Genomic DNA, 27,500 nt, shown 5'->3' with positions numbered 1-27,500 from the left:
ACTTGTGGATGGAGATCAAAGGACCACCTACACAGAGCCATTGTGATTTACAATGCCTGGAAGTAGTGAAAACCACACAGGGACAGATAGCCATCGATTGTTGTCAATGAATATGGTTTGGCTCCTGCACAACAATGCTGGTAACAGAGCTGCTTTTTTTGGACGGCAGAATCAAGTCGCCGACAGTCTGTTCTGCAATGATGGTGCTGCAGGCTCCTCAGAATCAGCGCGCACACACACACACACACACACACATGTGGTAGAACTGGGAAATAGGGACGTTGTTCGCTTAGCCTCCTTTCCAGCCGTTCTTTCTCTTGTAATTCTGACAAGCACACTGCACAAGATATATTGTGTGTACGTCCCTAAAAAACACTGGGTTACGTCTATGCTAGGTCTTTACCTGGCGTGTGTATACAGAAAATGTCTGCTCTGCTCAACATCTGTGTGTGTAATCCAACTGGGGAACATTCCCAGGTATCTGGGCTGTATCAAAAGTATCAACACATTAATAGCATAATAGCAGAAGGGATTGTGGAGAATAAGCCTCGTTACCGAGACTTTACCAGCTCCTGTTGCATCCATGGGTCCATCGACACCTCTATGTCCATTACAGCCCCCCCCGCCCCCCCATCTCCCCATCAACATCCACCCCCCCCCCCCCCCCACCCCCCCCCGACCCTTCCCCAAGACCAGAAGAACCCACTGATAAAAGCTCAAAAAACACCGTCTGTCTCCACAGAAGGGAGACTCTGATGGCTGTGATGGTTTCTGCTGAACCCGTCGCTCTCACCTGGAAGTTTCCCGCGGTGAGGAGGCCGGCGGCGCAGACCCAGCAGGTGCAGAGGCCGGCCGTGTTCAGCACGCAGTTCTGCTGGCGCTCGATGACGAGGGCGTATCGCAGCAGGCCAATCAGCATCACTGCAGGGACACACCGAGGCTCAGTGCAGTGTCTCGGACAGGCAGCGGGCACGCTAAGCATGTGTTCAAGCAGGTGTTGTGAAGGGCGAAGCACAGGCGGCAGTGTTGCGGGACAGACAGCTAATTAAAGTATTTGAATTGTTGTGTCTGAAATAGACTTGGATCTATACATGTGGAGGGAGAACATGCAGCCATGCTACATTCCCATGTGTTTTGATCTGTTAAAATACAAACATACAGGCCCGTCACCGATGTATGTTTTGGGCTTGTGGCACTGTGGACGAAAGAGTCCATCTAATTGCACATACATACACATTTATTTACATACTTATATATATGTGGTGAGGATGCAGACATACAAAGCATAGTCTCGCACATTGTCAATACAAATAACAGCACCGTACATTACAGCATGAATCAGACTCAAGAGCCGGTGGTTGAGGTGGTGTCCATTTTTCTGATATTAATTGTCACCCTGATATTATTATGTTGAAATGCTGTATGAACGTACATGTGATGAATACTGCAACGCCAATGCTAGTCTGCAGGTGGGGCTGAGCATATAACAGACCTGAACCAATAGTCAGTCAAAGATAAACAATCATTCTATTCACGATGTACTTTCTATCCAAAAGCCCACCTCTAGCCGCAAGAGGAGGATAAAATATCTCGCAATGCGATGATATGCTCGGCAGCGACGCATTGACAGAACCCACACCAGTGTGCGACATGTTTCAACGAGCAGTCCGATTTATAGAGCAGGGGGGGGGGCTGAGGCCAGGCGTGTCAGCTTCGGCATAAACACACACCTTCGCACATCTGGCCTGCATCACCCTGCTGACGCGCGAGAGAAGCAATGTTTAATGTTGTTTTTTTTGTTCTCCCTGTGTTGTCTGTGCGCAGAACCACAGCGTCATCCATTTCTGAGCATCGGTTCAACGGGGGGTTCTAGTGTGTAGACGAAAACACGCAAGATAAACATTTCTCTTAGCCGCGGAGCTCTGGTTTTTGCAACACACCGAGAGTGCTCCCACGTTGCGTTACTTTGTAGTCCGCGGGCGTCGTAGTCTCTCCGATCGTTGCTCCTCACTTCCCGATACAGAGAGAGACTACACAATAAACGCTCTTGTTAGGATCGACATCAATCAAGCCCTCCTTTTACAGGGGTGGGATCATAAGAACAAGGGGAGCCTTGTGTGCGTCAAACCTAAATACACAACGACACAAGAATGTCCTTGGCGAAGTGCGTTTTCACCACGAGTAATCATGACCTTTCACTTCACCTTTTGACCCTTGTAATGACCCTTGACCTTTGGCTGATTAATAACGTTATTAGCATTGAGCTACACGTGTCTGCCTGATTGCTAGGGTTTGAAACCTCCTTTCAAAAAGTTGTATATTTTGGTGGTTTGGAAGTACGGCATTCCTAGGAAGAGTGACTAATGCATTACAGGATGCCAATGTGTCGGCCGCACGCATGGATAAAATCATCTGCTCAACGTTATGAGCATCAAAGCCGCCGGAGGACAGAACTGAACAGAACTATTACCAGAAGTCTCGCACTAGTCGGAACAGAGTTATGCAAAATAGGTATGTAGGATGAGTGGTTTGAAGAAAACAGCAGCAGTCTGGCAGGATAGCCAGGTTAATAGCCTCATGAAATGCTCGGGCTTTCTGAGAACACTCGATAGGAAACAGGTGTGACCTGGCCGGACCGATCAGCTCTCGGTACTGGCTGGATTTGTTTGCTTGTGTGCCAAGTCATATAAATAAAAATTGCCACCATCTAAGTCCAGGAGGACTTAGTGACTTTGTGGAAATTTCCACCACCTCCCGAGGGATTTCTTGTGTTGTGCTTCCCTTGAATGTGGACTTTCACGTCAGCTTTGGGAGTTTGGGAGGAACTGACTGAATGTTACTTTAATGGTAACTTGCTCTGACTCACTTCTGGTCAGAGCAGAGAAGGAAAGTGCCTCACCCCACCTCAGTTCAAAATATCAAACTTACAATTGCCTGTGTGGCTCTTCATAAAATTGCCCAAAATATCTCCACATGCACTAATCCCATTGCGTTCCCAGGGGCAATTTCCAAGTGGCGTTCAAAAGGACGACGATAATAAACCATATGGTGAACCTCTCAGAATGTAAACTCTAACCCAAAGCAAATATAAAAAAACAAAAAAAACAATGTCAACGCGGCCCTGTGTCCAATGACCCTTGTGTAAACCACCCGAAATAGACCAACGTTGAAACCCCAGTTGCATTGGAACGGACCACACTGTCCACAGAGACAGTGGCACTCCAAAGCCTTTCGTGCTTGCGGTGGTCAGGAGCCTGCTGCCCTTGGGGGGGGGGGGGGGGGGGGCATGGGAGGCATGCAGCACGGCACATTTTTTAAAAAGTATCTTTTCGGGGCAGTGGCATTTCCGAGTAGCGTAGGGGGTGGGGTGGGGGGGGGGGCGGGGGGGGAACGGGGGCGGAGAGGAGAGAGCAGAGAGGAGATTGAGGGGCGTGGCGGTAGCAGCAGCAGCAGCAGCAGAGCCTGGGGAGCACGGAGCTTCTGGCTGCAGTCGCCAGCCGCCAACAGCTGGAACAACACGGCCGGGGTCTTCAGTGCATAAAGAGCCCCATTGATATAGGAACAATGTTTACAGGCGCCGTGTGTCTTCAGTACCTCTGTGTGAACGCAAAACACTGCACTCTGGCATGTGTGTGTGTGTGTGTGTGTGTGTGTGTGTGTGTGTGTGTGGTGCTGCACTTTTAAATTCCTTCTTCTCCTCCGCGGTCCACCGGAGACGCGACGGCGACAGAGAACGGTGTGCATTCTGGGTCGGTGTGTGAAGTGTACGTTCGACCCGCGTCTATGTCAACGGACGTAGCGTAGCACAGGTAGTTGTTTGTAGTGAGTGTAGATCACTGCGTTCACGGTGGAGCTACATACCCATAAAAGACCCTGTGCTGCAGATGAGACTGAAGAGGCAGCTCTCCGGAGGCAGGGTCCCGCTCTTACTGTGAAAGAAAGAGAGAGAGAAAGAGGGGAGGATGTGTGTGTGTGTGTGGGGGGGGGGGTAATAGGAAGAAGTGAATATGGAGTTTCCAAGCAGCTCAGTGGCACCAACCCAGCCTCCCTCCCTCCCTCCCTCGCTCCCTCCCTCCCCTCCCCTCCCCCCCCCTCCCTTCCCTCCCTTCCCTCCCATCCCGCCATGAAATAATTTGGCCTGTGGTCGCGTTCCTCCCTGAACACATTGTTGCGTTACTCCCAGTTGCCCTGGGACACAAAGACAGGGAACTAAACTAAATAGGTGGCAGCAGTTGGCAGAGACGCGGCATTATGTACGGCCACAGAGAACGGGCCTCGGAGGGAGGGAGAGGCCAAGACGAGCGTTTTACGACAGAAGCTTGAACACGGACAATAGGCAGTTATTTGACTAGCCTGTAACACTGTGTGTGTGTGCGTGTGTGTGTGTGTGTGTGTGTGTGTGTGTGTGTGCATGTGTGTGTGTGTGTGTGTGTGTGTGTGTGTGTGTGTGTGTGTTTGTGTGTGTGTGTGTGCGTGTGTGGGGGGGGGGGGGGGGGGGGCGGTCTTGCTCAGTCTTACAGTGTGGCAAAGTCAAGGCTGAATTATACTTCTGCACTCAATAGCCACTGTGGTTCTCTCTACACGGTAAGTCTTTGCGCCGATGCTTGCATTTAAGGTTCTGCGTCAAGTGTGCAGAACCATACACCAGAACACCAGAACCCCCCCCACCCCCCCCGCCGAGTCAGTAAAGTACAGCACAGAGACACGCCCACCACAGCCCCCAAACAGAACAACCTCCGATACAAGGCCATAGTTCTGTATTTTTCATTGCATTTTACAATCCAGTTAACAAGATCACAGGATGTGTTTATCATGTCTTCGGGGGTTACCCCGACATGTTCAGTAAGAATTCAGGAAAAGCCTGTATTTTTGGTTTCAGATACCAAGCTCAAGACTACCCTCAGTTCAGTTACCATGGAAACTCCTACCGTGAACCTATCCTGGGTCACGTTTCAAGGAGCGGGATATCCAGGGGTTGACCAATTATGTTAAATAAGTGGGCATGAATGGGGGGCAAGGTCGAATTTGTTGGTTTCATGTCCCAAGCTCTCGGTTCATGGGGGCTCATGCTGTTAGGCTAACCTCGAGCAGACCTGACCAGCTCCTGGATAATCCCGCCCACGACTGCACTGACGACTTCTTTCTAACTCGATTTCTGTCAGATCTCTGGTGGTGGTAGGGCTAGGGCCTGTCGCAGAATCAATGTGACGTCATGGGTCATCACATCCTGAAGGTACGCTTGGAGACTTGTGTATGAAAAAGAAAGTGTGGTAAAGGATACACAGTCTCTCTCTCTTGCTCTGTCTCTCTCTCTGTCTCTCTCTCTCGGATGCCAACAAACTTTTTATAGTCATATCCAATACTATTGTATTCCGAGATATACAATTTCCTCCTAGTGTTTCTCCTTAACAATCAACCCAACGTGATGTGTTGAAATTAAATGAATGAGGCAATTTCTATACAGCTCTATTTCTATACTTAACAGTCCAGGGAAGGACTCATGCTATAAGCCTAAGCTTCTGCAAACCTCACACATAGCAATGAGATCCAGGGAATTTCATTGTGCCATTAACACACATGTTCCAGGTTTATCCTATCCGAACTTGCGTCAACTCGTTGAAATAAGGTTGAAATAAGCTGTTCTGAAACCGAAAATCCAGACAATCCAGGAAAGCGCATGCTTGGGTCAGAGTCTTGGTTTAAGCCGAACATATCCTAACCTGCTACTTGAAACCTGGCCATGGATGATTCAAGTTTTAAGATAGCTTTGGGTGAAATGCAGCATAGTGCTGCATGAACATAATCATGAAAGCGCCCAAATTAAATTACAAGAATAGATTATTCTAATAAATGTTGTGTGTGTGTGTGTGTGTGCATGTAGGTGTGTGTTTGTGTGTGTGTGTGTGTGTGTGTGTGTGTAGGTGTGTGTAGGTGTGTTTGTGTGTGTGTGTGTGTGTGCGTGTGTGTGCGTGTGTGCGTGTGTGCGTGTGTGTGTGTAGGTGTGTTTGTGTGTGTGTGTGTGTGTGTGTGTGTGTGTAGGTGTGTTTGTGTGTGTGTGTGTGTGTATGTGTGTGTGTGTGTGTGTGTGTGTGTGTGTGTTTGTGTGTATGTGTAGGGGGGTCCCAGGTCTTGTTTACATTGCATCTCAGTGTGTGGAAGTTTCTGAGAGGATCCTCTGAGCAAAACAAAGGCTGTCTTCCTGTCAGAGTACAGGGGTCTGTGACCTCCACTGACGCAAGAGTCAAGGAGCTGGGGCTCAGACAAGTGCAGGCTTATCTCCTGGAGCCCCAGCGGCACTGACAACAGCCCCGCGCCCGGACCGTTTTAGCAGGTAGTGATTAACCCCGGTTTAAAGCTAGTTTTAGTGCCACATACCGTGTGTGAGGTGAGCCAAGTCACCGATAGCGTTAGGGGCTACAGAAATAGAACATCAAATGCTATTCTGGAAATAGGATTTGGTTGTGTTGTTGTTTTTGTGACGTGTGCTGTAAATAGATGCGTTTCTAGACATATAACAACATTTTTCAGATATCCACTCTCCGCAAAATTTGCTCTCTCAACTCACTGAAAATATGTGCCAAGAAATGCTGACCTGTTCCACTATGTAGCCATGCTGCAAGTTTCAATAGCAGGGAGGAATAGATAACATGAACAAACAAATAACTCTTCATAAATCAAAAATACATAGACAACCACACAGAGCTCAATGGAATGCAGTAAGAGGGGACCAACTCAAGGTCTGGCTGTAGTCTGTAGTCAGATACATAGTTAATACTCGAGTAGTTCCAGGTTATCTTCACATTCAGTATGTGTGAACATGTTACAAATGTATCATCATTCACAATTCTGACGCAAGGGAATGGTTGAAACAATGTGCTGACGCGATGATGCACATCATCCTGTTGAAATGCTACTTCCAGTATTCCTGTAACGTCTAATGAGAAACACTGGGTCAAACACAAACCTGATGAGGGGTAGATTCTCCAGAGTACAGCAGAGCACAGGACCTCTCTGTAGTGGAAGCAGCTCCTCACATGAATCATTGTACAGCCTGGGAGCACACAGAGAAGGACCAAGTATGCATTAGCATAAACATATAAATCATTGTGTCCCTACTCGCTGCACGTGCTCAAGAGTTTGACATTTGTTTTTCCCTAGGGCAAGGGTGGTTTTGACTGGCACAGAGCAAGCGTGCATGGTTTCACAGGCTTGTTTAGAAAGGTGGTTAATGTGTCTGCATGAACTGCACCCTCAGGATTGGGACGCAAATGAGCGTAAAAAATTAACCTTGCATTTAAATTCTGTTGACTTGATTTTAGATATGGACTCAGTGTCTTTGTTTTTTCGTTTGGGTTCTGGACGTGTCAATTGGATTAGCAGGCGATTTGAATCTCTGTTTACTTTTGCGCATACCACCGAAGCATCTGCAAGAATGTATCATGTAAATAATATGTTTTTTACTCAAGCCTAGAGGGTTGTCCACTGCATAGCAGTCGAGCTCCTCACCTTCGACATACAGAGATGCTGAAGGTTAAAAAATAACCTTTTTTCTTAGAGTCTTATTTGCAGTTTTGTGGACAACTATCTATTTTTTTCTCCCCTCTTTTTCTGGATATATGTACACATAATAAACACCATCCGTACCCTTCACTCCTGCTGATTCAACATGTTTAAATTAAGACTGTAACCCTGCACTGGGAGTCTGCAGCAAGAGGCTGTGTTGATCTAGGTGGAGAAAAGACTATTTCCTCATATTATGCAATAAGCCAAGTCGTAAACACCTTTACCCGAATCAAGTGCAGATGAACAGTTGTGTCTGTGGTGTTTTTCATGTTGCAGTAAGGAATAAGGTGTATAATGCATTTATTAATATTGAGTATCCTAGTTTCTTTATGCTAGTGTTCAGTTAGATGTTGTGCGGTTTACACTTGTTTACGCCAGACTCAGTCAGGACTCTTAAAGTAAGCAGTGAGGGATACTTCTTGTAGGACTGCTATTTGGTTACTTCTCTTACGTAACTAAAACAAGTTATTCCAAAGAAGCAGGTGTTACGGCCATTTTGTAAAGCAAGACAACCACATTTTTAATGGCCAAAGCAAAGAAGCGTGTTGGGTGCCTTACCAGTTATTCAAAGGACAGACATGCTGGTTGTACAGGGCCATAGCGTATCTGTAAGGAGGGGATAAAGAAAAGTCAAAGAAAAGGTAAGTGTGTTGACCACAAACCTTAAAGAAAAGTAAACACATACACATAAACATACAAAAGTCGATACATAACACAGCCATTCACAGCCGAGAATGGCTGTTTTCAATCGATAAAACTGTACATTTTCAACAAATAAACACTGTTTGGGACTGCATAGGTGGAGCAGGGGTTTGCATTATAAAATATACAAGACAAGTCATGGAAGTAGTTGTCAGTTATTACGTGTCAAAAAATATGGTCAGATAGCCATCTTGTTTTAACTCCTGCTATTAAATGAAGTGTACAACCCTTCCTCTTCCCTTTGAGGTCATCAACTGTGAGCTTCCTGAAAATTTGAGGTTTGTGGCTAATGATACAATGAGTTTGCCTCATTACGTTTAAAAAAGCATTGGGCTGGAAAGCCAGTGTATGTCGAAGTGAGTGAATGTTGAATTTGGGTGAAAGGCCAAGTTCTGTCTCAGTGGGTCAGCCACCCACCAAGTGAACCGCAGATTAAAGATGTTGGCCTTCATGTCCAGCAATGACACAAAGTTCAGGAAAACACGTTAATAAATCATTTTGAAAATGATAGAACAAATTAAGAAACAATTAATTAACAATTAAACAATTAATTTTGAAACAAATGCATTGATCAGTCCGTGGTCAAGGGTCCTGAGATATCCAATTTACGCCTTCAAAACGACAGATATATGGTTAAGGAGATAACTGAAGCAGTGGCTCTCAAAGCGACCTACATGTAGGATAAAGGGTTACTTAATTGGTACGCAGTTCTTCACATAACAAACTGCAAATCTATCGCTGCATCTTTGGCTGTTTCTGTATTGTTCCTCAAAAATGACTTGACTAAAGACCAGGTCTAATACATGCGCAGAACAGGTCTAAATCCAACCAGTGGAAAGGGTAAGGGCAGGCCAGGACTAGACAGGCCATTATCACCAATTGTCTCGGACAGCCAACACTTTAGTGAGCCAGTGTGAGAAATGATAGTGCCCACTGTCTCAATACTCCAGACGCTTCCTGGTGATCAAAGCCATTATGGAGCTTAGCACACTGGTGGAACTTAAGGAAAGAGGGCAAAGGAAACTGAGAAAGCATTAGAGGGAGAGAGAGAAAGGACAGAGAGAGAGAAAGAAATGACAGAGAGAGAGAGAGAGAGAGAGAGAGAGAGAGAGAGAGAGAGAGAGAGAGAGAGAGAGAAATGACAGAGAGAGAGAGAGAAAGAGAGAGGACAGAGAGAGAGAGAGAGAGAGAGAGAGAGAGAAATGACAGAGAGGGAGAGAGAGAGAGAGAGAGAGAGAAAGGACAGAGAGAGAGAAATGACAGAGAGAGAGAGAGAGAGAGAGAGAGAGAGAGAGGTGGAGGAGAAAGAGTGGTAGGGAGAGTGAGAGAAAACAAAAGGGGAGGGGAAAAAGACAATCAGACTGGGGAGCGGACAGTCAATTCAGGAGATAAAGTTGTTATGTATAGTAAACTTTTTGTATAGAGTTAATGGTTTCCACTCTAGCCATTTAATGACAAGTAGGCATTTTTAGTAGTAATAATAGAAGTTGAAGTAGTAGTCAAGTAGTGAAACTTGGGCGTCTTCATCGTGTACGTAAACTTTCAACGATTGTTACGGTTAGTTTGATAAAAGAAGCTTAGGTATATTACATAGTAATTGTAAAGGTTCTGTTTGTTTGAAACCCATGATCGACTGCTGACCTTGAAAACGATTTTATACAGTTAATGGAATGAACACAAGACCTTAGCAATCTCGTGCTGGGCCTGGGGCAAATCATATCAGATGTATTACTGTACCACTGCACATAACTTATCACTGCACAAATAACAAATGACCTTACACTTAACTTATCACTTATTGTGGACTGTTATAATGTTCTTCATACCCCCTTTAAATAAAGTATAAGAAGGTTTGTGTAAATAAGGTAGCTAGTGTCATACATTGCTGACCTACCTGCTATGCATGGACGGGACCTCGTGTTTTAGTCGCTATACAAATGCTACTTCTAATGGCTATCCCTAAAGTGACACCCATAGGTCCTACCACCTGTTTGGACAAGAGCTGAAACTGACAGACGCTCAATTTACATCAAAGCATTGCACAGCATTATTATTATTTTTTTTTTCTTCGTATTCTGTATTCCAGTTCACAGATGTGAATAGCCATGGGGTCAAGATAGACGGACAGAAATAAATGGACGAAAGGTCATACATAATACACCGGGCTAGGCTTCGGGGTTCTGACTCCTCCGCACAACCTCAGAGACAAACGGCATTCCATAACATTCCTGCCTTCGGGCATGTAGTTTAACTCTGACTACAACACACGGAAGAGGATCAATGAAGAGCAATAAAGGGGTTTGGAGCTGACAGCGGTGGAATTGTCAGCATAGACTGATCATCAAATCGATTTCATCATATGTGTAAGTGGCAGAGCAATGGATATAGATTCATCAAAGCAAGTGGAGATAACTGAAATGAATGTTTGAGGTTATGAAGTTTTAATTCATTCTCAATACTTACACAACCCATATCCCTGTGAGGATGAAGACTGGTAGGCTGAGGGGAAGAATGATCCACAGTGACATGTTCAATTATTTCAGTCAACCCGGGCCACTGAAAACAAGCACAGCAAGCAATTACTATTTAACTTTTCCTGAATTTAAATAAGCCATAGGCTAGCCTACGCATCCATGAGAATTAGGCCGACTTGTTATGAAAAGGCTACTTTTTCACTACTTTGGAATGACTCATTATATCCAGTGGATGCTTTTTTCCACGAATAGGAGTGGACTGGTGTAAAATGTCAAAAGGCACATCAAGTCCCAATTACTATTGAAGTGTAATAGCCTACATGTAACACATAGCCAAATAACGATTAAATAAGGTTTAATGAATACATGTTATTTCATTAGATGTTTCATTCGGCGTATAAGCTTGTTCATGGGACTTATTCATGTTTTAAAAAGAAACATGCTGCAGTTGGATCAAAAAGCACTTTCTTAAATGTGTGAACACGAAATACGTTATTATCTAAATTGTTAGAAATACGTTCCGTTAAATGTTTCATCCTACCTTTTGCTGGTAAAAATAAAATAAAAAAAAGGAAAAAAAAAAGCTGTGCTCAAGCACTGCACTTCATCTCAGCTACCCCAAACCCAGGAAAAAGATTCCAAAAGGCACTAAACGTCCATCTTCTCTCCCCTGCGCCGAAAACTCATTCATTTTCTCCTCGTCAACTTCTTACTTCAGCCATTTTACTAATAGTTATGATATGTATACATGTATACCGTTCACTTTAACTGTGTTTCCACCAAGTTTGTTTTGACTTCTTGACGTAGATGCCCGGAGAGGACATCCCGCAATGAAGTCCATATGCTCCTCCCACTAAATTATGTTTGGCTGAGAGGATCCTGAATTGTAGCGTTATCCCGGTGTACTGCAACGCCATTTCCGGTCGCTGTACTACAGTTTAATGTCCCTGGAATTTGAAGAACAAGAACATAAAAGAGATCAATAAAACGGAGGCGAATAAAGGAGAATAAATATGGAGTATTGAAGAAATGGTCAAAGCAATATCCGAAACATGTGACGGATATCCCTCGCTCTATCGGTAGGCCTAGTTAGTCCCTCTCTCTACTATATACATAAAGCGATATCTCTAACCCCCGCCCTCTCTACAATAACGCTCATTTGGAACAGCTTTTTCCAGGCGGTCTGTCGAGGGATGAGAACGCCTTGGGGAACGAGGTTAATTTTAACCCAAAATGAATTGCTTATCTTATGCGTTCAAAAGTAACATAACATAACGCGTGTGTGAGACAACTAAAAAGAGATCAAGTCTAACATTGTCCATGATCATTGTGGTAGTACATTATAATCTCCGTATAAAGTCAGTTTAAAGTGAGTGAGGGGAAGCTGCGTTTAGTTCTTGACTGGTCTTATTCCTGGAAAAAGGGTTTCCCAAAAATGTTCCAGTGTGTGAATGTTCTGGTTGTTTCTATCTCAAACGAGCTCGTTTCCTCTCGAGAAGGGAGAGCGAGAGAGAGCTAGAGAGAGCGAGGGGGTGATTGCTCTCACGTGGCAGCGCGTGTGCATCTTCGGGCAGCCCGCGCCCGCTTCTTGCGGCCCCGCAACAGCTGCAATCAATTAGGGGTGTACAGTTTGGCGGGAGAAAAATAATGACGGCTTTCCCACTATTCTCCCGTTACGTTACGGTGACGTCACTGCCACGTCGTCTACACTAGGGGGGGGGGGGGGTTGGTTCGTGCAACTTGAGCCGTTCTTCATTGTACTTTTGCCACATGATGGCGACACATGACCTCGTTGTTTTAATTGTATTATTACACTAGGCCTTGGTGGTGATTTTCATGTTCTGTTGCCTCTTGCCTATATGTCCTAGCCATTTTTAAAATGTTCATAGATTTGTACTACTTGATGAAGTTCAAATAACAGACCACACTTTGGGATTGAACGCATTCCCAAGGCGTCCATCACTCTCTAAAAGCCTTACAACTGAGGTCATCATAGTTTTCTTTTGTCAGGTGATCGTTGTTACTGGTGTACACAGCCTCTAGGTCCGCAACACACCGTCCTAAACCCTAGGTTATTAACTCCCAAGCCAGGTCAAAGACCTCAGCAGGGTTTGAACCCGGTTGATTCCTGGTTCACACTGGTTACTATCTCCAATGGCTGTTGATCTGAAACAAACTGAAACAAAGAACAGTAGCCCTATAGCTTAATTGAAGAACCAAGACACAAAAACATTAGTCTTGTATTTTTATTTTTTTTTTGCAAATCACAACATTCAGTTATGACATTTAAACATCAAAGCCCTTGAAACCGATTTTCCCTTATTTTGTGGTTTTGAGAATGGAATGAGCATGTGTGTTGAAAAGTTAAACTTCACTCAAAGGTTTTCGTTGCATATTGGACATTTCAATATTGAATCAGAACCTAGGGGTGAAGTTAAACTTATAGTTAAAGTTAGTAAGCGTACCGCTGATAAACAGCAACACCTTTTAGTTTGGCAATTGGAATCAAATCGTACAAATAATAGGCCTACAATTGGAATATTTAACAATTATTCGCCGAAGGCGAAGTGAATAATTGTTTTAGCAGGCTATATACTACACGTGAAAACTCCAAAAATAAACAAGATAACATTTTTTGCCAGGATTTATTTGTTTTTATTAGCGGTTTATTTGTTTTTATTAGCGTGTCGAGACGACCATTTTGCGATGAAAACAATATCCCAAGTTTGAGATCCCAATCATGGGATATTGCCCAATATCCCAAGATAGCGAACCAATCAAATTGCGCCATCTTAGGAGGTTCACGTGTAGCATATACTAATCACAGATGTTCAAGCCAGTGCTCATGTACAACAGTTTAAAAAGACCCATCGTCTATGAAGGCATAAGAGACATTGCATTGCATTGACAAGTTAATAGCCTTTAAAACTAAACTACCAACTAGCTAATGTCACCGATACTGAAGCAAAAAATGTAGCACACAGTCACAAAAATATATGTAAGGGCAAAGTAGTACTGTGAACCCCGGTTGGGTTTTCCCTCTCGATATAAAAAAGAGACACAGAGAAGCTGTCAATGAACATAAACCCGGTTCCTGGGGCAAATACCTACACCCCATCTCCTGCTCCTCTGTCTGGACCCTGCTCAGAAACAAGTTCAACACGTGGGAAGAGCATGTCGCTTAGCGCCCCCTTGTGGTGATAATCATCAGTGTAACCTGACACCACTGGTTTTCCTCCCTTAAAATGCCATTCATTGTTGAATCTACGAGTGTATTTATATTCTGTCTGCATATGTCAACACTTTGAGATTAAACCGAATTAATGTGAAATTAATAAAAACAGATTTCATTTTTCTTCACTGTATGGGGAAAAATGTGGGCTGCCATGTGCCAAATGCCAAGCGCTTCCTGTAACCTGGTCCACTTGATAAGTCACTAGATCAATATTTTGCTTCTACATTCTCTGCAGTTAATTACACGAGACGTAAGAGTTGTGCCAGCAGCACAAGATCAACTGATAGCGCTTAGGCCTACTCCTAGTGCGTGGGAAAGACAATCTGTAAAACGTACTACGCACACAGGCCACAACACTTGGGTGTGAAGATGTAGAATTACAAGCTAGGGCGGAATTACAACTCTATTCTCGAGCGCATTTGGACTTGGTCGTCTGTTTCTATTTTCAGAGGCAAAACGGTGTATAGAAAGCAGTTCATCAGTGGAAACGCTTGGCTGGATATCGGTTGAATCGGATGAGAGGATTAGCGAGAAAAATGACAAAGAAAAATATGGAAGATAAACAAACATTTTTTACCTTGCGTTTACCGTGGACTTTGAAAACAGATGGAGAAGCACACTTTAAGAAAATAAATAGATATTATTTACAATTGAGTTAATTTTGTTCATTACAGTTGCTCTTTTCCATTACACGGCTGTGTGTCTCTTTCGTGCATTTCTTTCTCTCTTTAGAAACCGGTCGAGTACAGCAACTACAGAAAACAATAAATCATCCTTTCTGTTAATGTTTCCATGTCACCGTTTTTATTGGCCATGTTTTATTACAAACATGTACAAACACCATTGAGTGCTTATTTTTGGGTAAGGTGTTTTTAAAGGCCCTGAGAGGAGTTGTTTATTTGCTATGCAGTTATAAGTTGGATTAAACATTTCCAGAATCTTTCAGAAACTAGGAGGAATTGCTATTTCCCCCTGAAAACATAGTAACTCACAGCATGAAGCAAAAAAAAAAACTAAAACACACGATTAAAGACCCGCAGCTAGTAGGCTACTATGTGGTTAAACAGTCAAATAGCGGTTTTCACTATTTTCCATGTAAACACATATCACGTAAAACGCAATATGTATTCAGCGAAATGCAATCTAAATGTAGGCCTACATAGCAATAAACATAAACTCCTCTTAGTGCCTTTAAAGCGCACAAGAAGGATCATGCATATGACAAAGAAGGCCAAAGGTGTAGAAATGTACAGGCGCGGGATATATACGGGCTGTACATAGCGGCCAGGTCGTCCCCATTCAACAGACTGACACATGTCGATGACACCTACATGATTTCCAAAGTTCACATCGAGTCGGGGCGTTCAGGGGAACAAGGACGTGAACACGTGTTCGGGGAGGTTGTGGGAGGTCGTGCAAGGTGGGAGGTTGTAAATGAAGGACTACGCAGGTGTCTGTCATCATGGTCCAGAGAAGGTAAACATTTCACATTTCACAACAGATGAAAAAAGTACAAAGGTGAGTGGGAGTTCAGTAATTACGGTGCTTCCCCTGACCACGTGTCATCGTAAGGGATGACGTCAACTCGGTCATTGCCAGGCCGGCTCTGAGTAGACTTAAGGAGTTTCATCACACCTAGTGCCAATCTGAATCCATTCAATTTACTTTACACATATATAGTATTGATACAGAACATGAGTGCATTGCTGATTGAACATTTCTACATATCTCTCTGTTTTAGACATGTCACATGTGTCAAAAGAGAAGCATCAAACCAAAGGTACTTACTCCTTGCTCTGTATTTCAGAGCATTTCAGTCCAGGTTGTTTCAATAGAAATTATTTGAAGTGCCAATTTAAGAAGGTGCGCCTCTCTGTGAATGCCATCATTTAAGGATCAGTGCATTTAGATCAGTTGCTTATTAGCTTAACAGCATGGTCTTTAAGCCTAATAGCATGCAGAATGCAATTGCAAACTATTGTGGTCATGTCAATTATCTTGTCATAATATCATTTATCCAACCCCTAATCAATGCCTATCAGCAAGGTTCAAATCAGATTTTCCAATTCCATTTTCTTAAAAAAAAAAGTATCACTAATTAGTGTCACTCATTTGGTGGGGGGGGAGATGATATTTTAAGCACCCATCAAGCGTTGCAAAGTCCGAAATGACAACAAAGTCCGAAATTACACATTCTCAGCATGTTTCCAATAATTCCAATAATTCCAATAGAGATTTTCTCGTACACACCAGTTACTGTGATGGAATGTCTTTTCTAGTCAAAAACACAACAAAAACTATGGGACGGAGGTGATAGTTAATGGCCTATGAAACCGCTTTGCCCACAAGGCTCCAACACTCTAGTGTTCGGAGAAACAATTACCGTTATGTGTCAGTACCATGTTAGTCATACACAAACATGTCCTCGTATGTTAGCTTCCCTTATCGTTTTGGTACTTTTGTTGCTTCGGGGGGGGGGGGCCTGTTACGGTGTGCCCCCCTTGCAACAGTTCCCTGGTCCACAGGTTGCTCTCATAATAACAACCGACTTCCGTGACGCGGGTTGAATTCCTCCTAAAAGCTAAAGTGTAACGTACAGAGGCTTTCAATTGGTCAAGTATTAAAAAAACAAAAAAAACAAAGTGAAAACAAAAATACACAATTAAGACGTGGACCCAGCAACCAGCAAAGTAGTTGTGACTCACACACACTCATGGCACAACACTGTAGGTCACGATTTCCCCCCCTCCCCCCTCCCCCCCCCACCCCTATATGGCACACTCTTATACAACTGCCCAGGTAAAATACAGAGTCTCCCCCCCCCCCCCGGCCTAACCCCCAACCCGACACTCCCTGCTGCGCCACCCCCCCCCCGCCCCCTTTTGCTCCTTACTCGGCCTTGATCCCCTTCTTCTCGCCGACTGCAGCGGCGGCGGCGGCGGCGGCGCTGCCCCTGAGGTAGCTGTTGTAGAAGAAGGAGGCGAAGAGCACCAGGTAGCTGAGGTACATGAGCGAGCCCCACGCCACGTTGTCCACCTGGGTGGGGCAGCGCACCTCGTGCATCCAGCGGTACACCAGCCCCAGGACGGCCAGGCCCATGGCCATCTGCAGGATCTGCGTGGTGGTGATGAGGATGGCCAGGGGCCGCGGCACGCGCAGGCCGGCCGCCCGGGCCGCGTAGTAGGTGTACATGAGCGAGTGCACGCCGTAGTTCATGGTCATGAACCAGCCGCCGCCGGCCACCTGGTCCTTGTAGGAGTACCAGGAGTAGAGCAGCACCGTGATGTGGTGGTACCAGTGGAGGAAGATGAGTCGCTGCTTGCGGAGCACGATGAACACCGTGTCACCTGGGGTGGGGGGAGAGAGGAGGGAGGAGCAGGGGTGAGACGTGAACATAGTGACACCAGGGGGAGAGGGGAGAGAGGAGGAGGGGTGAGACGTGAACATAGTGACACCAGGGGGAGAGAGGAGAGAGGAGCAGGGGTGAGACGTTAACATAGTGACACCAGGGGGAGAGAGGAGAGAGGAGCAGGGGTGAGACGTTAACAAAGTGACGCCAGGGGTAGACCGGAGAAGAGAGGAGGTGGAGGAGTACAGGGGTGAGGGGTGAGACGTGAACACCTTGTCACGTGGAGAGAAAACGGGGAGCAGGGGTGAGGGGAGAGGGGTGAGACGTGAACACCTTGTCACGTGGACAGAAAACGGGGAGCAGGGGTGAGGGGAGAGGGGTGATCGGAATGCCCTTTCACATGGAGAAGGAGGAGGGATCTTCAAGGCGTGTTAGCCCATGGAGAAAGCTGAGTGGAAATTGAACAGAGGGGAGGGGCCGTGCGCGTTACATCATGCGTGCCGGGTGCCGGGTCAAAGCTGAAATAATATCAACTTTGACCCGGAGCGGCACGCCACATGATGTAACGAAAATAAATTTTTTTTGAAGTACAGTCCAAAAAACCCCAATGTTTTGAGCCCTATCTGATTTGGTAGGTGAGACCATAGCACCGGATCCAACCGCGTCTCAGGTGACTGCACCTTAAGGGTGCACAGCGATCCACACACATATACGTACACACACACACACACACATGCACACACATACACGCACACATGCACACGCACACACACACACACATACACACACGCACTACGGACCCATCTTGCAGGGATTATGGTAAATTGATCCGGAGTCCTTCTCTTGAAGAACATGGGTATCAATGCTGTGCTAATTAAAAATGAAACACTGTATTAAATAACTCATCATCCCTCGCCCACCACCAATCCCTCAGCAGCATAAACCCCCAGCGCAATGCTGATAAAAGCAAAACGTTGTGCACAGAACTCCTCTGGCTGGGATCGGCACAGGGGGCTTTTCCTGGTGATCAATACCCTAGTATGTTATGCAACGTAAATGCACTAGAGAGTGCTCTTTGAGAGACTTGAAGAACCCATGTTCTTCAACAGAAGGACTCTGGATCAATTTACCATAATCCCTGCAAGATGGGTCCGTTGTGCGTGTGTGTGTGTGTGTGTGTGTGTGTGTGTGTGTGTGTGTGTGTGTGTGTGTGTGTGTGTGTGTGTGTGTGTGTGTGTGTGTGTGTGTGTGTGTGTGTGTGTGTGTGTGTGTGTGAAATCCACCCTCCCAGCCAAGGTTACCACACTCCGTCCGTCTGGCTGTGCCTTCTACCTTACTCAGGTTAATTGCCGGTGGCTGTGCGGTGTGTGTGATCAGAGGCCCCACGTGACATCACGGTCCAGCGACCATGTGTCTAAGAATGACTTATTCATCCCTCCTAAACCCCCCCCCCCCCCTCGCCCAATAAGTAACTTTTACTTAACTAATGAATTGAGTCCAAATACAATGTATAACGTCATTTTTTTGGTTTTACTTTGATCAGCGTGATTTCTTCTTGCCAAGTATTCTGCTCGTTCCCCCTTTTTTTTAAATGGCTTAACTGAGACACCATTGTGTTAATAATAATAATAATAATAAGTATAAGAATAATAATAATAATCATACAATACATTTTCAGAATTTTTCCATGGTCCACACCGAAGAAAGACCAAAGAGACCAAAGAGTGTACCGGTACGTCATCGTACGTAGCCCTGTCTAACCTCTGTCACAGTGTGGTGCCATCGCATCCTTTTCCCCTTCCTGATTGGTTTTTCCCTTCCTGGGCCCCACCTGTGATCCTCTCAGTCTAGTGGACAGCAGGCCAGGACAGAAGGGAGGGAAGAGAGGAAGCCTTACCCAGCTCAGGAGCCTTGCTCAGGACGAAGGCGTAGGCCCAGAACTTGGAGACGGGTGCGCTGTAGAAGCTGGTGTCACACACCGACTGCTTGAATCCACTTGTGGTGAGCACGTACATCATGTACCATCCAGTCCGCACCGCCCCGATGATGCTAGTAGAGTCAAAGGTAAACCACACACACAGACACACAGACACACAGACACACACAGACACACATGTGCAAGTGCAAACGCAAACACGCACATGCACACACACAAACATTGCATGTTAGCACTTCATTTTCCAAACAGCCCACCACCAAAGTTTCACAGACCTCTTGACCCACATCATTGGGTGACTGGGTGAAAGGTTTCCAACCAATACGAGGCAAACAAAGTTGTGCTTAAAGACCAGGAAAAAAAGCAGAAGTGGGTTCATGTTGAAGCAATGTAAATAAACAGTTTGATAAGGACCCTGGCTTGGAGCTGAAGTGAGGAATCGCAGAGAGAGGCTCTAGAAATTGTTTGCTGGAGCTGTAAAAGCAGGTGTTCTGCAGACCATCTCGGCTTTTGCATTACTTTGTTAAAGTGTCACACTTTCCACAACAGTAATAGTTGTGCTTGCATTTCCAACACACTTCCTCTAAACTGTGTATAGACATAATGATACACAATCAGTCTGCAGCACACAAAACAGATAACATGCAAACACGCGCAACGTTTTGCTAGTTTTGCATTCAGAGATGGCTGCAGGACGAGTTCAGTGTAATCACAGACAGATTTCCCAGTGTGCAGAGATACAAAGGTTCCAGTATTGTCGGACCCTAACCCTTTCAAAGACGAACTTGGGAGAACAATGCACAGTACTTCTCTGTTCTTCCCATGCCACCCTCCCATTTCGTATCTCTTTCAATCTACGTACAAACCCAATGGCCACACCATGCTCCATCGTTAAACCTCCACGACATGTTCATGCATACTGTATGTGCACCCAGTCCCATTACAGGAGGTAAGTATCATGTCGGTAACGTAAGCCCTTCCTGGGCAAGTTGGGCACAACTGTTGAATTTTGCAAGTTGCTTTATATTGGGAAAAAACAAAAGCACAGTCATATTTATTGTGGTTATATAATGCCATCTATTCACTCTATGAACAATAAGGATCCTACAGAAGTGCAGGCTAACCGTGGCAACAACAGACGCTACAACATGGATTGCATAGGTCAGAAGGAAAAACTTGAGCAACAATTGACAATGGCTGGATTTCAACCGTAGTTGGCAAATCAACACCTTTGTACACCTATGTACCAATAGTACTCAAATATCAGCGTACAGACAAAGAGAGAGATAGAGAGAGAGAGAGAGAGAGAGAGAGAGAGAGAGAGAGAGAGAGAGAGCAGGCTCAGAGGGTGTGCTGGCGGGAAAGGCTATGAAGGAACTATATTACTATATTTGGGGAATGATTATATATATATAATCATTATAATATATATATACTATATATAATATATTATATAATATATAACTATATAATATATAATATACTATAATATATGTTGCATCATAAAGTGATAAAGATAGATTATATCAGTAATTATGTTATGACTATAATCTATGTTGCATCATAAAGTGATACAGATAGATTGTATCAGTAGTTACGTTATGACTTTAATCTAGCTTGTAGCAGCTAATGGCCAGCATATAAAGGTTGGCCTTTAATTCCACTGCACTAATTGCACTTAACTCCATCCTGTGTAGAGAAGAGGATCTCGTGTGTTTAGCCACTCAACAAAACTATTCTTTAAATCTGCAGTATTAATTTACATATATTGCAACATCTTACATAATGTCAACAGGCAAAGAGGTTTTACCTCGGCCATTTCAAAGCATGCTTGCTGTAATTGTTTTACGGGATACATTGTGTTGCATTGTATAACAACAGTAAAGTCAGGATATACTATATATAAAACACAAACACAACAATGGACTTCAACTGTAGTGGCAACCCTCCAACCCAACCCTGAAGACTACAGATGCTTATCGTGCTGTAGCATCTTGCCGTGTCTGTGTACATAACACATAACTCTGCTAAATCTGCAATCCTGATCAGAATGCAGATTTATTTTTGGCTTTGACTTCGCAAGAACATTTTTACAAGTAGACTTATTATGAGCCCGAACATTCAATTGCCTCGGCTTATTGTGTTTTTTTGTTGTTGTTTTGTTTGGAGGTACAATGGGAATAAAGAACTCTCCTCTCTCTTTATATTAAACAAAGTGTGGCATTTGAAGAATCCTTTGCATACGACAGCTCAAGTGTCCGAGCCCACATATCTAGCGGTCAAGTTACATCCAAGCCGACACAAAAGCCACCATAATCACGTTATAAGAGCGAGCTGCAGCACAAACCTGAAGCACATAGTCACGTTCACTTTATATGTTTTTGCACGCAATTTATATATTTGGGGTATTTGGAAATGTGGCTGCGGCTATTCCTGCTGTGTGGCCCCCGGCTCACCTGAAGATGGCCAGACTGAGCGACCACAGCACCAGCGGCTTGCGGAGGTTGAGTTTGGGCCGCTCCCTCATGAAGTGCTGGCCTCCGAATATGAGGGCAGCGTACAGGCCGCAGAACATGAAAGACTTGCTCCTGGAAACGACAAAACACAACCACACAATTGTCAGGAGCAAAGGAGAGAACATCATGCTGTGCGAACAGTACATGGAATGGAATAGAATAGAATAGAATAGAATAGAATAGAATAGAATAGTAGTCATACACTCCCCCCCCCCGGTCTACCATCTCAGGTAAAGTAAAACAAGTAGGTGTTGCCTATTGATGTGTCAGGTGTGAGGAATGTAGATATATACCCAGGAAACATTCCTTGGTGCTGAAGGTCAGGAGGTCATATGGGACCTATATATCAAGTTATGGGAATGTACAATGATGCGAGTGTATCTAGGGGGAATGCACAGAAGCAACAGAGAGATTTGTATAGACTTCAGGTGCATCAGGTACACTGGGGAATACACATTCTTAATAAATAGGCATTAATAAGACTAATAAATCAGATAGTGAATCCACGCAATGCCGTCGGTTTCCATGGATGCAACACTGTTGCATACGTTGCCATTCACACGGATAGCCTTGCAGGCTGTAAAATGTGACGATTTCTGCACTGCCTTTTGGTTGAAGCCTGGAAAGACACAGAGAAGGGAACAGCAACGGCAATGGAACATCTACATCTGAACCGACATCACATCACATTGGGTGACTATATCTAGGGTTGAAGATGAGTGCGGCTTTGGGAGTCAAGGGCACCCCTCATAAGCAAGCAAAATGCATGGATCCCATTCATAACGCCAAACTGTGTGACCGGGGCGTAGGGCGGTTGCACAACCGGAGAGCGCAGACGAGACAAGGCCCCTACCTGTGTGATCAAACATTAGAGATAAGAGCATGCATGTGCCTACAAGCATGCCATTAGGGTCACGTGTTTCACCTTTGTACGGTTTAAACGCTTTCTGGCGGTACTGTACCTATATACTGTATGTGAATTAATTTTATTCAAAATAATAATAATTTATAATATAGTTATAGCAATAACAGCAACACTTAATTAACACTTAAAATTAATACTCAGTATTCAAACTAATCAATAATTATTTCATATTTTTTTGTACCATGGGGTAATTGGGATTACTTCATCATGAGTCCAAACCAGGATGAACTGACCTTCACTGTGTTGCAAGATCCCCAAAACCCTTTTTTAGTGTTTGTCATGGAGGATCACCAGGTCTGGCCTGCTGCTGCTAAGCCACTCAGAAAGCTGAGCTGGTCAAGTTAGGCCATTAGGAGCCAGCCTCACCCTAGACACGATGATGTAATGATCGAGAGGCGTATTCCCAGGCTAGCCAGGAGGGTTCACGGAATATAAAGTTCAACGCTATGGCTTTTTCTTTTCTAACCCCCCCTTTTTTTTTCCCTCTTAAACTCTGTAGCACTTTGAGATTTTCGAATGTGCTACAAATAAAATTTATTATTATTATTTATTATTATTTTCTGCCAGGGACATTTCCTGTGTTTGTTTGTGTACTGTCTGCAGGGGCTATGTAATTATCCACCAACCCTGTGTGTATACTGTATTACTGTTCATGTACTCTTACATATAGTGTGGGGAAGTTTGGTCCACTACTGGACTAATCCAGATGGGCAGAATTCGTATTAATCTCAATAGATGTATATCTTGCAGCTTGACCCAGTTCCGGCTCCACAGGACATGCTGTCGTATGGCCTGAACCTTGTGGCGCCTGGAGTAACCGTTACTTGTTTAATCTGATACTCTGCAACGTCTCTGTATTAAGGCTCAGGGTCAGGAGCCTTTAATGTGGTCCACAAACCACATTAAAGGACCAATTCAATCCAACATCATGCTTAAAACGTCGTGCTAAATAGCGCTGTCTCTCCTTTGCCCCATCGTTCACAAATAAATAATACAAAGACAAAGACAGCGAGAGTGAGAGTGAGAGAGAGCGAGAGAGAGAGGGAGCAGTGGACAAATGGCCCCAGACAGGGTAAGCAAAAGAGCAGGCTGTACATCTATACAGTATCTGTATATTATCAATTATGAATTCCTGAAAAACAAGGGCTGATTTGAGAGGGGGCTCCTCCTCTTATGTAAACCGTGGTGTGCTGTGCTTGGTTGGCTAATTAGTCGCACAGCCCTTTTCGTTGGTTGCCTTGGGCCTGTAATGTACACAGTAAGGTAAGTGATAGCATTGTGTGGGCTTTTCTTCGCCAAATAATACTCGTGAAAGAAGATAAACAGTGGCAGGTGATAAAGCTGTGAAAGGTAACTACTCCATAGCGGTACTAACATGTTATTTATCATCTGTGATTGCTTATGGTGATTTCCCATGCTCTTGTTAAAAATGTTTAGCCATTGGCTTGAAAAACGACTTGCTTTGTGAGACAAGATTGTGTGTGCCTTTGCAAAGAGTAGCATATACATTTGGCTAATCAGGAGAAACAGTGCTGAAGCAGATCTATTCATCAATGCCGAGGATGCGAGTGTGTCAAATACCGGCAAGCAGTGTCTGCAGTTTCGCTTGTCAGTCTTGAAGTGTGTGGGTAAGGGTAAGGGTTACACACATAAACAGTCTCCCTTTCTTTCTCTCACACACACACACACACACACACACACACACACACACACACACACACACACACACACACACACACACACACACACACAAACACACAAACACACAATGGAAAACTGAACGGTTTGAATTCTGCACTATGGCCTGTTGTTTCGGACCGGTAGTGTTCTGCTCAGCCTCGCCGCAAAGAAATGTGTGCTTTGAGGACACATCGCTCTCACATGTACACACGTCGTAATCCATTGGTACTGGTAGACGGAGACAGTTCCCATTTTGCAAAGAATAGCTTAGTGCAATACACTAGTTGGGGAAACAACAAGCCTACAGCTACGATTACAAATACAGCCTAGGGTCACCACTTTAAAGGCGGACACTAAAGTGATCAATGATATGGCCTGCAAAGGTGATAATTAGGAGTGTGGATTCGTAGGCTATTTCGTTAGTTAATGATGAGCTGTGAGGATGAAGTTAATTTAGTCGTACCGTGCATCATCAAGGACACGAGTAGAATATATAACAGATATAACAATGTTACAACTTAAATGATTATGAACACGTTACACTAACATTAATAAACGAGATGGGGGCGGGTGTAATAGGCTTGTCGCACCGATAAACGCTCACGCATGGCGCACAGCTCTGACAGGACCAGTCTGCCCAGGGCTATCTATTTGCCGGGTACGGCAATAAAATAGTTCCATCACAGATCCGACTCACCAGTTTTCCTGCATCCATTCCAGGGCTTCCCTTTCATCGAAACGCCTTTCAAAATCGTACTCTTCTAGCGGAGAGCCGCTCGCAGACTCGTTCATTTTCATAACGATGTCAGTGTTTCTTCCGCCAAACTCGGGGCCTGCGCTCTCCCAACGATTTGCTGGTGATCAAATAACGCCAACAAGCCGCCGACCCTCTGTTTGTGAGGCTGCTTTGCACGAATTTGGAAGTGTGGCCTTTCCCTATTGGCTAGGCTGGCTAACACGACCAATATCGACCAATAAATGATATCGAAAGATGCGCTGCACTTCCCTGCTGTCAGTCTATCGCACGCTAGGGAGGCAGAGGGCGAGTACTTTCATTCTCTTCCTCAGCGTTGAGACGCGCGCACCGAGTGATGGAGGCGGCGGGGGAGGAGTTTCCATGTGACGCTGGGTTGCGTGGGGCGCTGACCCTCCAATGCTCTATCCTCGTGTATTTAAGTCTGAAGTGTGCGGTCAATGTGTGCTTAATTAGCTCCACGGTGTCCTTGTATGACTTATGCACGCAATACTCGATCGACTTTTGTCTTATACTTTTGCTATTTTGCACAGCGTCGATTAATATGAAGGCTGAACATTAATTTGGCTTTCAGATGCAATAAGCAAGTGTTATTATTACTCAGCCAAACATGGCATCGTTTTTAAACTATGAAAATGTCAGCCTAGGACGAATAACGTTGAACTGATGCAAATAATCGATGAAACAAAAATAGAATGGCACCATCTAGTGGACAAAACCTTAAGGTGTTAGAGAAGAGGCTTTTCAAAAAAGTGTGTCAGTGAAATACCGAGACGACACACACACACACCTGCTCACACCTATAGTCTGGTTCAGAATACACACACACACACACACACACACACACACACACACACACACACACACACACACACACACACACACACACACACACACACACACACACACACACACACACACACACACACCACAAATAAACAGACGGTTTGTCCTAGAAACAGTACCAGGTCCCAACTGACCTCCAACTCTTGATATAGATCTGATATCATGTGGGACATAAAATTATACTTTACTTTTCAGCATTTCTAGTCAAGGAAAAAAGTATTACATATATATTTATATAATACATTTTGGGATTTTTGGAGCTCCATAAAGTATATATAACACACACACACACACACACACACACACACACACACACACACACACACACACACACACACACACACACACGTCACACACACACACACACACACACACACACACACACACACACACACACACACACACACACACACACACACACATACACACACACACACACACACACACACACACACACACATACACACACACACACACACACACACACACACACACACACATATATCTAGTCAAGGAAAACAATATAGTGTTTACATATATCAACATATCAAACAAATATTTTTTTCCTTGATCAGAAATATATATATAGAAAGAGAGAGAGAGAGCGAGAGAGAGATAATATATATTTACACTAGGAGCCAAAAGGTAATTAAAAAAAATGAATGAGGTCCATGCTCGATAAAGCCTAGTCTGAATGTGATAATCGATAATAATTTATAAGGTGGATATTTTAGACACTATTCTTGGCACACGATAGTGAACCGTTACAACAGTGACCACTCCTTCTCTCCCTCCATCAGACTCGGGAGGGGAGGAGCCAGATATGGTCCGAGTATGGGACCCTGGACCGCCACAGAGAACACATCTGGACCTACCACCTGATTGTGCCAGATGACGCCATGGCCTGCCCTGAACACCACCCCATTTGCCCTTAATGCACTTTTGCAATGCACCGTTTACACAATAGCGATTGGGAAAGACAGACACACTGAAACGGTTTCTCAGGGTTTTAAAAAAGGGCAAACCGTAAAATGTATACTCTCTACATTTTCAAATAGTTTAATGGTTGATATGCGCATATATAATTATTATGCGTGACCCTGACAAAAAAATGTAAATAGAATAGAGTTACAACAATAAATGTCCCGTGGTGAATGAATGACTTATGCTGCGTTACTGCCCCCTAGTGTCTTGTAACCTCCAAAACAAAACGTAAAAAAAACCCGAGCACAAGGCTTCTTTGATGACTAAGCATCATAAAGACAAAAGACAAGTAGGATATGCATAGGTCTACTCTACTTTAATCAATGATGGCTAACGTCTATGCGCTAGTTTTCCCTATAAAAAGGCAAGCAATATAGAGGCCCGCCATTTGTGTGTGTGTGTGTGTGTGTGTGTGTGTGTGTGTGTGTGTGTTCGCGCGCGCGTGTGCGTGTGTGCTTGTGTGTGTGTGTGTGTGTGTGTGTGTGTGTGTGTGTGTGTGTGTGTGTGTGTGTGTGTGTGTGTGTGTGTGTGAGAGA

The 27,500-nt window shown here is 44.5% G+C and overlaps 2 protein-coding genes across 2 annotated transcripts in view; both read right to left on the bottom strand.

Annotated features, from left to right (window-relative positions):
• The window catches only part of LOC311366441 (transmembrane protein 150A-like), a 17,781-nt gene extending 6,267 nt beyond the window's left edge, over nt 1–11,514 (bottom strand). Inside the window, exons 1-6 of the mRNA XM_084485228.1 lie at nt 11,281–11,514; nt 10,729–10,821; nt 8,122–8,169; nt 6,965–7,051; nt 3,862–3,929; nt 794–921 (exon numbers count right to left, since the gene is read on the bottom strand). Of these exons, the coding sequence (XP_084341354.1) occupies nt 794–921; nt 3,862–3,929; nt 6,965–7,051; nt 8,122–8,169; nt 10,729–10,793 (396 nt within the window). The 5' untranslated portion in view covers nt 10,794–10,821; nt 11,281–11,514. The remainder of the gene's footprint in view (nt 1–793; nt 922–3,861; nt 3,930–6,964; nt 7,052–8,121; nt 8,170–10,728; nt 10,822–11,280) is intronic.
• A 1,457-nt stretch (nt 11,515–12,971) lies between these two features.
• LOC311367064 (very long chain fatty acid elongase 6-like) lies at nt 12,972–25,388 on the bottom strand. The gene is made up of 4 exons (XM_084485883.1): nt 25,078–25,388; nt 21,716–21,847; nt 19,221–19,372; nt 12,972–17,321 (listed from the first exon to the last, which is right to left on the bottom strand). The coding sequence occupies exons 1-4, from the start codon at nt 25,176–25,178 to the stop codon at nt 16,864–16,866; spliced, it is 843 nt and encodes a 280-aa protein (XP_084342009.1). The 5' UTR covers nt 25,179–25,388; the 3' UTR covers nt 12,972–16,863.
• Between the last annotated feature and the right edge of the window lie 2,112 nt (nt 25,389–27,500).

This window comes from Micromesistius poutassou (assembly GCF_964030765.1).
Source record: "Micromesistius poutassou genome assembly, chromosome: 21".
Classification (NCBI taxonomy): Eukaryota; Metazoa; Chordata; class Actinopteri; order Gadiformes; family Gadidae; genus Micromesistius; species Micromesistius poutassou.
The sequence above is the reverse complement of the archived record's forward strand: the minus strand, read 5'-3'. Positions and strand labels throughout refer to the sequence as shown.

Coding starts and splice junctions, on each gene's coding strand:
- LOC311367064 (XM_084485883.1), bottom strand. CDS start 25,178: ATGAAAATGAACGAGTCTGCGAGCGGCTCTCCGCTAGAAGAGTACGAT. Junction 21,848..25,077: donor GAATGGATGCAGGAAAACTG/GTGAGTCGGATC, acceptor TGTCGTTTCCAG/GAGCAAGTCTTTCATGTTCT. Junction 17,322..19,220: donor GAGCAAGGCTCCTGAGCTGG/GTAAGGCTTCCT, acceptor CCCCCACCCCAG/GTGACACGGTGTTCATCGTG.